Source organism: Corythoichthys intestinalis, chromosome 12 (genome assembly GCF_030265065.1).
Source record: "Corythoichthys intestinalis isolate RoL2023-P3 chromosome 12, ASM3026506v1, whole genome shotgun sequence".
Taxonomy (NCBI): Eukaryota; Metazoa; Chordata; class Actinopteri; order Syngnathiformes; family Syngnathidae; genus Corythoichthys; species Corythoichthys intestinalis.
This window is the reverse complement of record NC_080406.1, coordinates 5,907,795-5,926,215: the sequence shown is the minus strand read 5'-3', so window position 1 is coordinate 5,926,215 and position 18,421 is coordinate 5,907,795. Positions and strand designations below refer to the sequence as shown.

At 38.9% G+C, this 18,421-nt stretch overlaps 1 protein-coding gene across 17 annotated transcripts in view; it reads left to right on the top strand.

Annotated features, from left to right (window-relative positions):
- mycbp2 (MYC binding protein 2) overlaps nt 1-18,421 on the top strand; it is a 203,001-nt gene that overhangs the window by 39,969 nt on the left and 144,611 nt on the right. For 13 of the 17 annotated variants that reach the window (XM_057853354.1, XM_057853351.1, XM_057853345.1 and 10 more), the window contains exons 6-10: nt 1,834-2,076; nt 6,663-6,734; nt 6,864-6,960; nt 10,450-10,523; nt 16,769-16,910. In XM_057853354.1, coding sequence (XP_057709337.1) covers nt 1,834-2,076; nt 6,663-6,734; nt 6,864-6,960; nt 10,450-10,523; nt 16,769-16,910 — 628 coding nt within the window. The remainder of the gene's footprint in view (nt 1-1,833; nt 2,077-6,662; nt 6,735-6,863; nt 6,961-10,449; nt 10,524-16,768; nt 16,911-18,421) is intronic. The other 4 variants (XM_057853359.1, XM_057853360.1, XM_057853350.1 and 1 more) reach the window with 1 other exon arrangement.

Sequence of the window (18,421 nt, the reverse complement as noted above, 5' to 3'; positions counted from 1 at the left end):
GGCTGTCAAAATGATCACGTTAACGGGCGGTAATTAATTTTTTAAATTAATCACGTTAATATATTTGACGCAATTAACGCACACGCCCCGTTCAAACAGATTAAAATGACAGTACAGTGTAATGGCCACTTGTTACTTGTGTTTTTTGTTTTCCTCTGCTGGCGCTTTGGTGCGACTGATTTTATGGATTTAAGCATCATGAGAATTGTGTAATTATTAGAGCTGTCAAACGATTAAAGTTTTTAATCGAGTTAATTACAGCTTAAAAATTAATTAATCGTAATTAATCGCAATTAATCCCAATTCAAACCATCTATAAAATATGCCATATTTTTCTGTAAATTATATATATATTCTGTGAAAAAAATTGTTGGAATGGAAAGATAAGACACAAGATGGATATATACATTCAACATACGGTACATAAGGACTGTATTTGTTTATTATAACAATAAATCAACAAGATGGCATTAATATTATTAACATTCTGTTAAAGTGATCCATGGATAGAATGACTTGTAGTTCTTAAAAGATAAATGTTAGTACAAGTTATAGATATTTTATATTAAAACCCCTCTTAATGTTTTCGTTTTAATAAAATCTGTAAAATTTTCAATCAAAAAATAAACTAGTAGCCCGCCATTGTTGATGTCAATAATTACTTACACAATGCTCATGGGTGCTGAAGCTTATAAAATCAGTCGCACCTAAGCGCCAGCAGAGGGCGTTAAAACTCCATAAAACACAATTAACAAGTGGGCATTCACTGTACTGTCATTTCAATCTGTCTGAGCGGGGCACGTGCGTTAATTGCGTCAAATATTTTAACGTGATTAATTAAAAAAATTAATTACCGCCCGTTAACGCGATAATTTTTACAGCCCTAGTAATTATATACATCAACAATGGCGAGCTACTAGTATATTTTTTGATTAAAGATTTTACAAATTTTATTAAAACGAAAACATTAAGAGGGGTTTTAATATAAAATTTCTATAACTTGTACTAACATTTTTCTTTGAAGTACTACGTCTTTCTATCCATGGATTGCTTTAACAGAATGTTTATGTTAATGCCATCTTGTTGATTTATTGTTATAATAAACAAATACAGTACTTATGTACAGTATGTTGAATGTATATATCCATCTTGTGTCTTATCTTTCCATTCCAACAATAATTTACAGAAAAATATGGCATATTTTATAGATGGTTTGAATTGCGATTAATTACGATAAATTAATTTTTAAGCTGTAATTAACTCGATTAAAGATTGTAATCGTTTGGCAGCCCTAATACTTAGCCATTGTTTGTGGGAATATGTGTCTGAGCCATTTGTTAAGAGCATTGTAAAAAAAGCGTTAGCATTTTATAGCATTTAAGCTAGCGGACTTTTGCTACGTAAGTTAGCCAATTGTTCTAGATCCTCATTTATATTTTTATACTGTTTGTGGCTCGGCGCAGGTATTTTAATTTTTTATGTTACTTATCCGATTACTCGATTATTCGAACTAAATAGTTCATCGATTAATTGACTACTAAAATAATCGATAGCCCTATTTCGAATGAACAAACGTTCCCAGTCGAAATGGATTGGGCGTCGAGCACCGTCAATGGCAGCCGTAGAGTTACCTGAGACACTATTATAGTGGAAGATTTTGGTAGCAATTTGTTGGTTCCTTTTTTGAAATTTTTTTAGACATTTACGCCTTTTTAAAATGATATCTCGATTCTTGGCAGGAGCATATCGATAACCTTTTGGGATACAAAGTATCACGATATATCACCATTTCGATATTTTGTCACACCCCAATCACACATGTAATTCCCTTAGGTGCCCACCATATTGAACGCCTTGCAGAGGAGCGTCCAGGCAGTTTTGGTAGGAAAGATTCAGATCCAGGACTGGTTTGGGAATGGCATCAAACGAGCCGCCTTGATGAACAAATGGGTGCTGAAAGGCGTGACCATCGACGAAGACGAACGCTGCCTCCTGCAGACGGACGGTTCCTTCCTCTACTTGCTCTGCAAGGACGGACTGTACAAAGTTGGCTCGGGGTACAGCGGCACAGTCAGGGTATGTGACGCCATTGTTATTTTTGTCAATGATAGCAAAAATATTTCATCTGTAATTTTTTTTCATGACGATAACAGGATGAAAATGTGTCTTGGGAGACGAAAACATAACGAGACCAATGCCAGTTTTTGGCTGAAGAGACGACAACGAGACGAAAGTTCGCCGTCGTATATTCACGATACGCTAGTCAGCTTGCGTCGTAGCAGTGTTTAGGTCATGTTACTCGCGTCCCCACCCTCACTGTGTTTAGAATGTCTTTTAAGCTAGGCTGCGTTCCAGGCTTGCTTGTTTTGAAACAAACGGTAAGATTTATTTTCATATCTTGGCAAGAGAGAAGATGCCATGTTGCTTTAGCCTTTAAAGTGCATATGACATGACAAAAACCTAAATAGCATGATTATTGGAATTAAAATCATAAGTTGAGACGATTCAACGATATACAACAATTTGGCGAGTAGTTTGGCAAATTGTATGGTCATGACTAGGGTTGTTCCGATCATGTTTTTTTGCTCCCGATCCGATCCCGATCGTTTTAGTTTGAGTATCTGCCGATCCCGATATTTCCCGATCCGATTGCTTTTTTTTGCTACCGATTCAATTCCAATCATTCCCGATAATTTTTCCCAATCATATACATTTTGGCAATGCATTAAGAAAAAAATGAATAAAACTCGGACGGGTATATACATTCAACATACAGTACATAAGTACTGTATTTGTTTATTATGACAATAAATCCTCAAGATGGCATTTACAGTATTAACATTCTTTCTGTGAGAGGGATCCACGGACAAAAAGACTTGTGACTTTGTATATTGTGACTAAATATTGCCATCTAGTGTATTTGTTGAGCTTTCAGTAAACGATACTGTGGCCATGCCCAAATGCATGATGGGTGGATGTCACATGCCTTTAGCAACCATGACTGTGCGTAGTGCTACCAATTGATATATCTTCTCTGCGTTGGGAAATAACATAGGGTGTTAAGAAAAAGATCCATTGCTACCTTGCTCCCCCACATTGCTTCCCACGATATTTCTAATGGTAGGGAGAGGGATTTTAAGGCTTTAGCCAATTAAAAAAAGGCTCCAAAGGCTCCCAAAATTCACTCTACTCATTTAACGCTGCCTTTTAGCTCTCTATATAGGTAAAACGGTGCCATTACAGATTGTGCGCGACAATGCGTGAGTGGGTCGTGCAGCGCATGCATTAATTGCATTAAATATTTTAACGTGATACATTTTTTAAAAAATTAATTACCGCCGTTATCGGGATAAATTTGATACCCTAGCTTAAGCCTAAACTAAAGACTCTGGATGAGTGTAACATATTATGTCTGTAACGTTAAATACAATTAGAAAACGATTTAATTTAAAAAAATGCATGTCCGATATTTTTTTTGCCGATTCCGATACTCTGAAAATGATGTTATCGGACCCGATTGATCTGCATCCCGATCAATCGGGACATCTCTAGTCATGACAAATAATATGAAATATTACAAATGCATTTATTCAGTATGGCAGGGCTAAATTACTGCATTATGGTCGAAACTGCCGACTTTTTTAACCTCCCGAATGGTATTTTATGCCACCTGGATTAGCCCGGCGGCTTTTGTCATTTCCCTTTCGGACTTGGAGATGGTGGAAAGAGCGTAAACAAAACAGGAGGCGTGAGAGCTAGGCTACATGCTAACCTGAACCGAGCGGCTCTTCTGAGGCTCTTCCTTGCCTTTCGAACATGAAAAATCACACAAAACTACCCCGACTTATGTCATACACGGCGGCGGGAGTGATTGCCTTCACCGATCGGCCAGCCGCTGCTGGCGAGCAAGTTTCGGCTCGTCACAACCGAAAATGGCACATTCTCAGTGGACAAACCGGCCGACGTCAGAGCGCGTGGCTTCCCGAGACCAAGCCGAGTATAGTGTTCTCAAAGCGGGCACGCGAAGAGGACCGAGGGGGGTGGAAGTCTCGACACAATTGAGAACCGGAGATGAGAGCGCGTAGCTGCCAATGGACGGGTGCTCCCGCCTTCATCGGCCGTCGACCATGGTGCGCGACAATCCGCCAGTCGTCAGCCGAGGGAGGCAGCCACCCCCGCCTTCTCGGTGGACATTACGGAGTAATTTAAGTTTCAAAAATTGCACTTTTTGACCCAAATTTTTTAAACAATGGACATTATTGTCATGTAATGTGAAAAGTAACATTTTCTATACATTTCAATGAAATGAAACTTCATCTTTTCCATTTGGGAGGAATCTGTTCATAATAAATGACTATATTTTTTCATTTTATTACCGTCTTGGAGAGGATCAATGCCACTGTTGATCAAATCGTCTTCCTCCTCCATGTTTTGTCTTTCTGGGGACTCATCTTCAAACTTGGCACAATTCATTGCTTCTACTCGCCTTAGGACTGGATGCTCTTCCCCCGGTGTTCTACACCTCTTCTACCCCTGACTTGTCGTTGTCATGCCATTTTGTCGATGTAAATGTGAGGGGAAAAAATCATTGTTAAAACAGAGACATGATATGAAACATCGTGGATGCAAGATGGCCACTGACGCGATCTTCAACTCACTAACTTTGAGTCAGCTCAGGAAAACTCATTTAGTTACAGGGAGGCAAATAAGTATTTAGTCAACCACCAATTGTGCAAGTTCTCCTACTTGAAAAGATTAGAGAGGCCTGGAATTGTCAACATGGGTAAACCTCAACCATGAGAGACAGAATGTGGAAAAAAAAAAAAGAAAATCACATTGTTTGATTTTTAAAGAATTTATTTCCAAATTAGAGTGGAAAATAAGTATTTGGTCACCTACAAACAGGCAAGATTTCTGGCTGTCAAAGAGGTCTAACTTCTTCTAACGAGGTCTAACGAGGCTCCACTCCTTCCCTGTATTAATGGCACCTGTTGTAACTCATTATCGGTATAAAAGACACCTGTCCACAAACTCAGTCAGTCACACTCCAAATTCCACTATGGCCAAGACCAAAGAGCTGTCAAAGAACACCAGAGACAAAATTGTAGACCTGCACCAGGCTGGGAAGACTGAATCTGCAAAAGGTAAAACGCTTGGTGTAAAGAAATCAAAGAAATCAACTTATTAGAAAACGGAAGACATACAAGACCACTGATAATCTCCCTCGTTCTGGGGCTCCATGCAAGATCTCACCCCGTGGCGTCAAAATGATAACAAGAACGGTGAGCGAAAATCCCAGAACCACACGGGGGGACCTAGTGAATGACCTACAGAGAGCTGGGACCACAGTAACAAAGGCTACTATCAGTAACACAATGCGCTGCCAGGGACTCAAATCCTGCACTGCCAGACGTGTCCCCCTGCTGAAGCCAGTACACGTCCAGGCCCGTCTGCGGTTCGCTAGAGAGCATTTGGATGATCCAGAAGAGAACTGGGAGAATGCGTTATGGTCAGATGAAACCAAAATAGAACTTTTTGGTAGAAACACAGGTTCTCGTGTTTGGAGGAGAAAGAATACTGAATTGCATCTGCAGAACACCATACCCACTGTGAAGCAGAGGGGTGGAAACATGCTTTGGGACTGTTTTTCTATGACGTGTGTAAAGGAAAGAATGAATGGGGCCATGTATCGAGAAATTTTGAGTGAAAATCTCCTTCCATCAGCAAGGGCATTGAAGATGAGACGTGGCTGGGTCCTTCAGCATGACAATGATCCCAAACACACAGCCCGGGCAACAAAGAAGTGGCTTTGTAAGAAGCGTTTCAAGGTCTTGGACTGGCCTACAGGTAACGAGTGGAGCCTCGTTATACCTCGTTAGAAGAAGTTAGACCTCTTTGACATCCAGAAATCTTGTTTGTAGGTGACCAAATACTTATTTTACACTCTTAATTTGGTAATAAATTATTTAAAAATTAAACAATGTGATTTTCAGTTTGTTTTTTTTTCCACATTCTGTCTCACATGGTTGAGGTTTACCCATGTTGACAATTACAGGCCTCTCTAATCTTTTCAAGTAGGAGAACTTGCACAATTAGTACTTATTTGCCCCACTGTACCATGCGACACTGCTGCCATCTGGTGTTGAATGACAGAGCCTCATTATTCCGGCCAAAAATGACGTCTTTAAATTGACGAGTACAACAAACATTATGGCCCACAGAAATCTAGGGGACGCCGGCGTCCCCAATTTTACACATCGGAGTGTAAAGAGTTAAGCTAGGCTGCATTCCAGACTTGCTTGTTTTGAAACTCATGATAAGATTTGTTTTCTTATCTTGTCAATGTCGATTTAGCCTTTAAAGGTCTGTGCTGAATGATCGTCACTTACGAAATGTAACTTGTAGCATTAGCATAGCATTAGCATTAACTTTAGCGTAGTGAGCGTCCTTTTAACCTATTCTTGTGTTGTTTTCGTTTTGTTGCCGTCGGCTATGTCTGCGTTCTTCCGGTGTTTTGGAAATCGGTTTCGCAGGGGGGAGGACATTTTGACAGAACACCGGACTATATATTATCGCCACATATCGTGTCCAAAGAATCGTCATGAAAGATATGCTGGGTAGTTTGTGCGCATTTTTTGGCTCACATGTTGCGTCCTCCCCAGGGTCATGTTTACAACTCCACATCCCGCATTAGGAATCGGACAGAGAAGAGATCGTGGCTGGGCTTTGCACAGGTAATCTCAGCTCAACAGCTGCATATTGCACTGCACAATGTTTTCATCTCACCAGCTTTAAAATATAAGCCTAAGTAGATGATTGTTTTGTAAGTAGCGATGAGCAGCGTGTTTGTCTCTCCGCTTTAGGGATACTTGCTATACAGAGACACAGGTAACCACAGTATGTCAGCCATCAAGATCAGTCCCGAGACACTGGAGCCTGAGGGGGCTGTCACCATGCCAGGTACAGACATCATAATTAACTGATGATGATCTCAAGATATGGCAATAAAGCAATTATTGATACACGGGTCAGGAAATCATTCTAGGATATTCAACAAAACAACTAATAAATAGAAAAACAAGCTATTTGTATCCTTCTGCTGTGAGTTTATCACAAGTAGACGTCCAATCCGTTTGAAGTGGGAGGGACCATCCCTCCCACTTCAAACGGATTGGACGTCTGGCTGTTAGTGACAATGCCTGGCAATGAGTTCATTTTGGGCCTTTCACGTCATTCCCTGTTGATTTTCAGTGATTTACTTTTCCTTTTGGGGTATTTACTAGTGCTGCAACGATTAATCAATTAACTCGAGTAATTCGATTACCGTATTTTAATTACCGTATTTTTCGGACTTCAAGTCGCACCTGAGTATAAATCGCACTAGCCATAAAATGCCCAACGAAGAGAAAAAAATAGGGCTGTCAAACGATTAAAATTTTTAATCGAGTTAATTACAGCTTAAAAATTAATTAATCGTAATTAATCGCAATTAATCACAATTCAAACCATTTATAAAATATGCCATATTTTTCTTTAAATTATATATATATTCTGTAAAATAATTTGTTGGAATGGAAAGATAAGACACAAGATGGATATATACATTCAACGTACGGTACATAAGGACCGTAGTGGACATTTCACTCTACTGTCATTTAAATCTGTCTATGCTGTCCTCACTCCGAAGCGTCTACTTTTTCCAAAGCTAGAAAGCTAGTGAACGATACCATAATAATCAGACTGCTTTCTTTTTCATCTGATTTATTAATAAAATGGCCTCAAACCATTGTCCTCTTTAGACCGTCGTAAAACTACAAAAAAAAAAGTACACAAGCATTGCATTAGCAACAATGTTAGCTTAGCACGCTATACAGGTTCACAAAACATAAACAAAAAGCGTCTCGTACAAAAAATATAACATTTCGCTTACTAACATAATATGTGCATTATTTACAACAACCATACTTACGGACAAATCTTGTCCAAGGATCATATAAGCACAACATTACAACGTAGGCGTCAGCCCGAGACGTCCTGCAGCCATATTGAACTGGCAAGACAACAATAAACCATGTCGCAAAGCGACCACAAGAGTTAGCTGTTAGCACAAAAAGCCTTGCTCTAAAACTTACCAAAGGCAGAATACTGTCTGAGCGGGACATGTGCGTTAATTGCGTCAAATATTTTAACGTGATTAATTTAAAAAATTAATTACCGCACGTTAACGCGATAATTTTGACAGTCCTAGAAAAAAAACATAGAAGTACCAGAGTATAAGTCGCATTTTTGGGAAAAATTTACTTGATAAAATCCAACACCTAGAACAGATGTGTCATCTTGAAAGGCAATTTAATATAAAAATACAATAGAGAAAAACATGCTGAATAAGTGTACAGTGCATGAACAACGAAATGCGAATATGCTGTCCTCACCAGGACACTACGGCTCGGTCCTGGCTAAACAGCGAACTCTGAAATGACGATGCTGGAGGTCCGTATAATTTGCTGAATCAATTTGGTCCTTGATACCATGCAGGTTCGCATCAACGTAAATAAATGATAATTAGGTGCTATTCATTCATTCATTTTCCATGCCGCTTTTTCCTCACGAGGGTCGCGGAGGTGCTGGAGCCTATCCCAGCAAACTACGGGCAGTAGGCAGGGGACACCCTGAACTGGTTGCCAGCCAATCGCAGATAATTAGGTGCTATTACTGCAATGACATAAACGGTTACCATGCGTTCGCTAGCATTAGCACTAGGGGTGTGACAAAATATCGAAATGGGGATATATCGTGATACATCGTGATACTTTGTATACTAAAAGGTTATGGATATGCTCCTGCCAAGAATCGAGATATCGTTTTAAAAAGGTGTCTTAAAAAAAGAAAAAAGAAAAGAAAACAACTTGTTGGTTCCTTTTTTTAAAATCAAAATCTTCACCATAATACAACCCCTAGCAAAAAGTATGCAATCACCAGTCTCGAATGAGCACTCACTCAGACATTGCATTGTCATCTTGGAAAATGACATATTTTCAAATGAAGGGATAAGAAAGCTGTCTAAAATTTCTATGTAAACTTGTGCATTTATTGAAGATTTAACCACAGCCATCCCCCCAGTGCCTTTGCCTGACATGCAGCCCCATATCATCAAGGACTGAGGAAATTTTGATGTCTTCTTCAGGCAATCATATTGGTAAATCTCACTGGAACGACACCAAACAAAAGTTCCAGCATCATCACCTTGTCAAGAGTCAACAATCTGCATTGGACACGGTGTCAAGAGTCAAGAATCTGCATTGGACAATGTGATGATGCTGGAACTTTTGTTTGGTGCTGTTCCACCTTAAATGGCCCAAAATTACCTAATTTCCTGGCAATGACTGCCACTGGCAGCCATAGACGTTCAATCCGTTTGAAGTGGGAGGGATCGCAGCGATTGAACATTCGTTCATTCGCTGCCACCCTCCCAGTTCAAATGGATTGGACGTCTGCTAGTGATAAACTCATTCCAATTCACACTAGAAGCTTGTTTTTCTGTTAATTAGTTGTTTGTAGAATATCCTAGAATGATTTCCTGACCAATGTATCAATAATCGTATTGCCATATCGTCAGATCATCGTTATCGTGAGCTTTGTATCGCAAATCTTATCGTATCGTGAGGTACCAAGAGGTTCTCACTCCTAATTAGCACATTGTTCAAACAACCACACAACTGGCTCTAAGTGTCCAATCGCGGGTGGAAAACACACAACAACAACAGAAAAAATGATACACACAGGCGTTGCCTCTGTAGAGCTATTTTAAAAGCATAAACAATGAACGTAGGTTCGGAGCCGTGTTTCTCTCACGCTAACTTGCCCACTCACTCATAGCTACGTAGCTGTCCGTCTTCTTCTGGCGTGTGAGCGCTCTTCTTCACGTAAACGTACATGAAATTGAACAAGTTTTTTTTTTTTTTCCCTAAACTATTACCAGTTTCTCTTTAGTCTGAGTCTTGGTCGCGCTAGCATTAGCAGTTTCTCCATTAGCATTCATAGCATCTCCATTTCCCAAAATGCAACGCTCATACCCCCACTTTTAGTGCAACGCCTAATCATGTAGTGCCATCTAGTGGACATTTCAACTCACAACAGTCATCTAAAATACAGTTCTTAATAAAAACCATGAGCTGTACTTTTATCAGTGTTACAGGTGGTTTTCGTCAAAAGCAGTCATTTTTTTTTTTCATCCGTGTGATTTTGACAAAGATCGGATCACATTTGATGGAGATTTTATGCAGAAATGTGAGAAATTCCAAAAGGTTCAGATACTTTTTCATACCACTGTATTGTCACACCCCTACTCTCGTTAATGTAAGAAAACGATCTTATAATCCTCTGTGTAAAGATTGATCAAACTAGCTCGAGTGATATATTGAATATTGACAGTTTTATTCCTCTATGCAGGTCAGCACTCAGATGGACAGAACATACTCTTCACGGACGGAGAGCACATCAACCAAATAGCAGCCTGCAAAGATGTGAGTCTGAAGTTATTCCCTGGGAATTCCTCCATACTTGTATGAAGAATTCCACTGAATTATATTTCCCAGCAGTCCATGTAAAATCTCTTTACATTAGTACCAAGCTTCATCTCTTTAACGCTGTCATTTACTGTCCAATATTATCGCGTGACGCAGCACGGAGACAAGGGTTGTGCTCGCGTATTCACCAGAGTTTTATGTCACAAGCTATCTGCATAAGCACATAAGCACTCCTCTGCAACGCAGGTGGGGGGAGGGGGACCATGCGAAATCCATATAACTGCCATTGCAGTGTCGCGTCCAACAAGCGAGCAGCTTTGCGGAAGGCAACTCGTCAATTATTTTTTATATCCCTTGCTGCCTGCCAAATGTTGACAGAATCCTAAGATTTATTGCTATGAGTACAGGTACAGAACTGTGTTTTGTGGTAATAAGGGTTGAGCAAACACTAAAAGATAACTATTATAAAGGGCAAACAGACATTCTAGATAACTTTTTTATATCTAACCTGGCACACCAGATTGATTGTTCCACATAACCACTACGAATATGCCAATTGGACGATGGCTCTTGTCGTTACACTCGCGAAAACATCGTTGCCTGTCAAGAAAAGCTTTTCAGTGACGTTTTTTGCTCCTATTTTAAGGAGGAAATTCAGTTTTTTTTTCAGACAAAATGCTTTAAATTTAACCAAGCATGAGTAGTTTTACTTTTTTTTTTGTTTTTTTTTTGTATAGGTTAAGTGTTATTACCTTTTAAAGTGCCTGTGACACAATAAAAAAAAATCTTAAATAGCATTATCATTGGAATTAAAATCATAATTTGTAGGGGTGTAGCGGTACACAAAAATCTCGGTTCGGTACGTGCCTCGGTTTTGAAGTCACAGTTCGGTTCATTTTCGGTACAGTGAGAAAACAAATTGCAAAATATAAATGTGCTAGTTGTTTATTACACACCTTTGTGCTTTCAACAATAGGAACATTAGCCTATACAAAGCTAGAATTCAGCTCAAAAAGTAGCGGGTATTTAAAGATAATCCAACAACAATTTGCCTTTCAGACCCCGCATATTGGTCAGCTTTCTTTCTGAAAGAAAGAAGAAAAAAGAAGTCCTGTGCTAAAGAGAAAAGCAATCCCAATGACAAAGATTTTAACATGTATTTTACAAATAAAATGCCTCAATGAATCATTTTTTTTTTTCTTATGAACGGTTTTCAAAAGCTTTATTGGTGGATTTTCTCAAGTTAAAGCGCCACACAGAAATTAATACATTTAACTGTGTAAGCAGGATCTGTGTATTATTGTTATTATTTAATTACAGGTGTTTTACCTCATTTCAATTTATTTTATTTACAGTAAATGGGCGATTATGTATTTTATTATGTGTTTATATTTTACAAATGTGATGTAGTATTCAGTTATATTGTATAACTTTAGTTCCTATGTGAATATGAGTTCCTACTTGTTTTGTTGTGGTAGGAGGGTTTTGTATTGAACACGGGGCCGTGTTGGTTATTATTATAGCAGAGAAGACAGCAGTAAAACAACAAAGACAAGTCAACTGTGCCGCGATCTACCACTCAAGAGATCTGATGGACTCAAAAAGTGGCTTACGATTGCATATCAGTTTGAAAATCGACCAGATCCACCGTATTTTTACACGAGTGACTTCCGGTCTGCCCGATCCTAGCTACCGGTAGTAGTATTGACGCAGGAGGGCCGCGTCAAATAATAAACTCTGCCGTTCTTTTCGCGTGCGTCGTGTTGAGCCGCTTCTAAGACGTGTCTAACAAGCGGCCGCACTGCGACTGGTGTGCATTGGCTGATTGACTTCAACACCCGTGTTTCACAGCATTTTCGCGGTGGTCACATTGTCGCGCCGTTGACGTTTCTGGGTTATACTGTCCTACCGTGTTGGTCTTCATTATAGTAGAGATGACGGAGTAAATATAATCTACACGAAGAAACTGTAATCCGATTGACTCACAGCCTCGAAAAGTAAGGGTTACATTACGTCAGAAACTCGTTCGGCACGCCTCCGTTCCGAACCGAGCACCACGTACCGAAACGGTTCAATACAAATACATGTACCGTTACACCCTTAAAAATTTGGGACGATTCGACAATATACAACAATTTGGCAAAGCGCAGATGACGAAAAATAAGTCTTTTAACCTGCCGTTTAGCTCCTCCTGTCATTATAGCGCTTTGGCGCCTCCATCTGGATGTCAGCGGAGTATTGATTTCACCGGATTTACAATTCAGCCCAATGGAGGAAGAAGCATTTTTCAGCAATTCTGGTTCAAGTTTCTAAGTATTTTCCCCTGATTGCTGAATAAGTTGTATGGTCATGACAAATAACAGTCTTGTGCTCAATGGAACATAAGTACGACAGGGCTAAATTACTGCATAATGCTCAAAACTGCCGACTTTTTAAACTTCCCGAACAATATTTTATGCCACCGGAGTTTGTCCGGCTCTTGTCATTTTCCAGAGGGGACTTGGAGACGGAGGAAAGAGTGTAAACAAAAGAGGAGTGTGATGGCTAGGCTACATGCTAACCCTAACCGAACAGCTCTTCCTCGTCTTTGAAAACAAAAAAATCCCACAAAACTACCCCGACTCATTTCACACATGGCGGCGGGGGTGATTGCCTTCACCGATCGGCCAGCCTCCGGTGGCGATCAAGTTTTGGCTTGTCGTTCCCCACCTGAACGCCGAAAATGGCGTATTTTGGGTGGACAAACCGGCTGACGTCGGAGCGCGTGGCTGCCCGTGCCCAAGCCGAGTATAGCGCTCTCTCGGCGGGCACGCAAAGAAGGCCGAAAGGGGTGGAAGTCTCTACACAATTGAGAACCGCAGACGAGAGCACGTGGCTGCCTGAGTACGGGCGCTCATCAGCCGGCAACCATGGTGTGCGACAAGCTGCCAGTCGTAGGCTGAGGGAGGCGGCCACTCCCGCCTTCTCGATGGACATGGAGCATTGTCACCCACAAAATGCAAGCCACCTTCTTATTTAAACGTGTGCCATGATCCCAGTATTTGACATAATATAAAACACTTACCTTCCTCATCCGTCCAATGGTTGCTCCGTTGTCATACTTGTTTTGCCCATTCTCTGCGGTGAACAGGATTTTTTTAAACACAGAAAGGCTCACATCACTCTCCCTGGTGTAGCAACAAAAACCTGCAGCACATTGAGCTAGCGTGACGCAAAAATAAAATCCACAAAATCAGCTGGATCCGTAGTCCTTTTGCATACAATAGTATTGTTGTATAGTGAAGATGACGTCACATTCGCCTTCTTCTTCAATCTGAGACTGTGGCCGGAAGTCTCTCATTTTCGTAACGCGGGATTCAAAAAATTGAATTAACATATCGATCGCTTCTGCACACATCCAAGTAGTCCATTTCATTCAGGAGCATAAAATACCGCGTGTAGTATGAAATAAACAGGCATTTTTGTGTCACAGGAACTTGAAATTCTATGAAATGTCATATTAATAAGCACTTAGGAAGAAAGACACAGCAACATTGGAACACATCTTCATATTCAGTACCATTTAGACAAAAACACTGATTTAAAAAGGAATTATTTTAGCTAGCAAGCGCTATTGTAACGCTAAAGAAACACACATTATCGATACCACATTACCAAGCATGAGTAATTTTACCGTATTTTTCGAACTATAAGTCAGTTTTTTTCATAGTTTGGCTGGAGGTGCAACTTATACTCTGGAGAGACTTATGTGTGAAATTATTAACACATTATTATATCATTTTACTAGGGCTGTCAAAATTATCGCGTTAACGGGCGGTAAGTAATTTTTTAAATCAATCACGTTAAAATATTTGACGCAATTAACGCACATGCCCTGCTCAAACAGATTAAAATGACAGCACAGTGAAATGTGTACTTGTTGTCTTTTTCGGAATTTTGTCGCCCTCTGCTGGCACTTGGGTGCGACTGATTTTATAGGCTTTAGCACCCATGAGCATTGTGTAAGTAATTATTGTCATCAACAATTGGGGGCTACTAGTTTATTTTTTGATTGAAAATTTTACAAATTTTATTAAAACGAAAACATTAAGAGGGGTTTGAATATTAAATTTCTATAACTTGTACTTACATTTATCTTTTAAGAACTACAAGTCTTTCTATCCATTGATCGCTTTCACAGAATGTTAATAATGGTAATGCCATCTTGTTGATTTATTGTTATAATAAACAAATGCAGTACTTATGTACTGTATGTTGAATGTATATATCCATCTTGTGTCTTATCTTTCCGTTCCAACAATAATTTACAGAAAAATATGGCATATTTTATAGATGGTTTGAATTGCGAATAATTATGATGAATTTTTAAGCTGTAATTAACTCGATTAAAATTTTTAATCGTTTGACAGCCCTAGCTATTATTATGTAGAGTAATGTAGCTGTAATCAGCTACGCATTTTACGTACATGTACCGTAGCCGAGAGCTATGACATTAGTCTGGCTAATGAAATATTTCAAATAGATCTTTGTTATGGTTCTTCTTGGGAAACAAAATGTGAAGAAAAAAAAAAGAAAGTCAATGATATGACGCAATTTTGCCGTGGCACGACATGGTGAGGCGGTCTGACTCCGATGCAGCCCACCACCGCAGCTTCAAAAAATCCTCGGGGAAACCCTGTAGTATTTTATTGCCATTGATTCAAAAATCTATAATCTTTAGTACATATTTTGACCTACGGAGGGCGCCCAGTTTTACACGCGCAATTACGATTAATTAATTTTTAAGCTGTAATTAACTCGATTAAAAATTTTAATCGTTTTACACCCCTACATTTTACATGTTATTTTGGTGTTTTGGAGTGACACTGATAGTTTGGTAAACTTGTTAGCATGTTCTTTATGCTATAGTTATCTGAATAACTCTTAATAGCTATGTTACGTTAACATACTGGCCACGTTCACATTTCGTGGTTCATGCATCATGTAATTTATCATTAGAGATGTCGGGTCCGATCACGTCATTTTCAAAGTATCGGAATCGGCAAAAAAATATCGGCCATGCCTTTTTTTTAATATATATACTGTATATATTTTAATTAAATTGTTTTCTAATTGTATTTAACGTCACAGACATAATATGTTACACTCATCCAGTCTTTAGTTTAGGCTTAAGGTAGGGTTATCAAATTTATCCCGATTACGGCGGCAATTATTGTTTTTTAAAATGTGTCACGTTAAAATATTTAACGCAATTAATGCATGAGCTGCATGACTCTCTCACTCATTGTCGCGCTCAATCTGTAATGACGCCGTCTTACCTATATAGAGAGATAAAAAGCAGCGCAAAATGAGTAGAGTGAACTTTAGCAGCCTTTGGAGCCTTTTATTAATTGGCTAAAGCCTTGCAATCCTTCTCCCTATGATTAGATAAATCATGGGAAGCAATGTGGGGAAGTAAGGTGGCAATTGACCATTGTCTTAACACCTTATGTTATTTCCCAACGCAGAGAAGATATAGCAATTGGTAGCACGTTGCACAGTCATGGTTCCACTTCCCATCATGCATTTGGGCATGGCCACAGTATCATTTACTGAAAGCTCAACAAATACACTCGATGGCAATATTTAGTCACAATATACAAAGTCACAAGTCTTTCTATCCGTGGATCCCTCTCACAGAAAGAATGTTAATAATGTAAATGCCATCTTGAGGATTTATTGTCATAATAAACAAATACAGAACTTAAGTACTGTATGTTGAATGTATATATTTGTCCGAGTTTTATTCATTTTGTTCTTAATGCATTGCCAAAATGTATATGATCGGGAAAAATTATCGGGAATGATTGGAATTGAATGGGGAGCAAAAAAAAAAAGCAATCGATCGGGAAATATCGCAAAAAAACATGATCGGAACAACCCTAATTATCATACTGTACACTGATTCAGTATATTGTTCTCTATTGTATTTTTAATTTAAATTGCCTTTCAAGATGACATATCTGTTCTATGTGTTGGATTTTATCAAGTAAACTTCCCCCAAAAATGCGACTTATACTCCAGTGCGACTTATATGTGTTTTTTTCCATCTTCATTGCGCATTTTTGGGCTGGTGCGACTTATAGTCCGGAAAATACGGTACTTTATTTTTGTTATTTAGCTCAGGTTAAGTGTTATTACTATTGACTTTTATGTGTAAATAGCAGCAGGTTTCATTTTTTTTTTGTGTGGTGTCCCTTTAGCAGGATGGTTTTGTGGTGCGCATCTACACAATGAGCTCCGACCCCAGCCTGCAGCAGGAACTGCAGTTAAAACTGGCGAGGAAGTGTCTGCACGCCTGCGGCATCTCCCTCTTCGACCTGGAGAAGGATCTACACATCATCAGTGAGTGACGCTAAATGGACAGAATGGGGTTTTTGTAATAGATCTTATTTTTTCATCTTGTAGCTGAAATGTTGTGTAACTGCAGGGGATGGGAGATGCTAATCATGACCATATTTTAGATGGGATTTTAGACTACCAAACGATATTACTGAATTTATTTTATGTATTTTTTTTTAAAAATATTAACTCATTGGCAGCCATTGATGGCAGTAAACATCCAATCCATTTTGACTGGGAGCTATCACTGTCAGCCGCCCAGCCAAATTGGATTGGACGTCTTATCACAGTCATTGGTAGTGAAACCTGATCGCTCAAAGCCAGCTTTCCCAGTTGAAATGGATGATTGTCAGTGGCAGTGAATGACTTAAAGGGGGAGTTAGTCGGGGGAGTTGGTTTCAATAAATTCCGTGCCGTTTGTTAGTTACAGGGCTCCGAAGAGGCTCAGGTAGCGCGATTCTGTTAGCTCCCTGTTAGAACCTAAATAAGTTTGTAAGTTTTTGTTAGAGCTCATGGTTTTTTTTTTTTTTTTATGCATTCGCAATTTAGTTCATCTGTATTTTTTAGCAGTTTCTTTGTGGGAATATGTGTTTGAATGATTTTTTTAAGAGCATCGTAAAATATGTTAGCATTTTATAGCATTCAAGCTACTGTACTTAGATCCTAATTATTATTTTTTTAATACAGTTTGAGCCTAAACTCAGTTTATTTTTAAATGCATTTATTGCTGTGAAATGAAAGTGCAATTTTAGTTTGAAGAGACACTCGGAAAGTTTATTTTGTATTCGATTTAATGCTCTTTTCAAAGTGCAATATTACGAAAGTCCGCTAGCATAAATGCTACGAATGCTAATGTGTTAGGGCTGTCAAAATTATCGCGTTAACAGGCAGTAATTAATTTTTTAAAAATTAATCACGTTAAAATGTTTGACGCATTTAACGCACATGCCCTGCTCAAACAGATTAAAATAACAGCACAGTGTCATGTCCATTTGTTACTTGTGTTTTTAGGTGTGTTGTCGCCCGCTGCTGGCGCTTTGGTGCGACTGATTTTATGGGTTTCAGCCCCATGAGCATGGTATAATTATTGACATCAACAATGGCGAGCTATTAGTTCATTTTTTGTTTGAAAAAATTACAAATTTTATTAAAACAAAAACATTAATAGGGGTTTTAATTAGGGCTGTCAAACGATTAAAATTTTTAATCGAGTTAATTACAGCTTAAAAATTAATTAATCGTAATTAATCGCAATTCAAACCATCTATAGAATATGCCATATTTTTCTGTAAATTATATATATATTCTGTAAAATAATTTGTTGGAATGGAAAGATAAGACACAAGATGGATATATACATTCAACATACGGTACATAAGGACTGTAGTGGGCATTTCACTCTACTGTCATTTAAATCTGTCTATGCTGTCCTCACTCCGAAGCGTCTACTTTTTCCAAAGCTAGACAGCTAGTGAACGACGCCTTAATAATCAGACTTCTTCCTTTTTCATCTG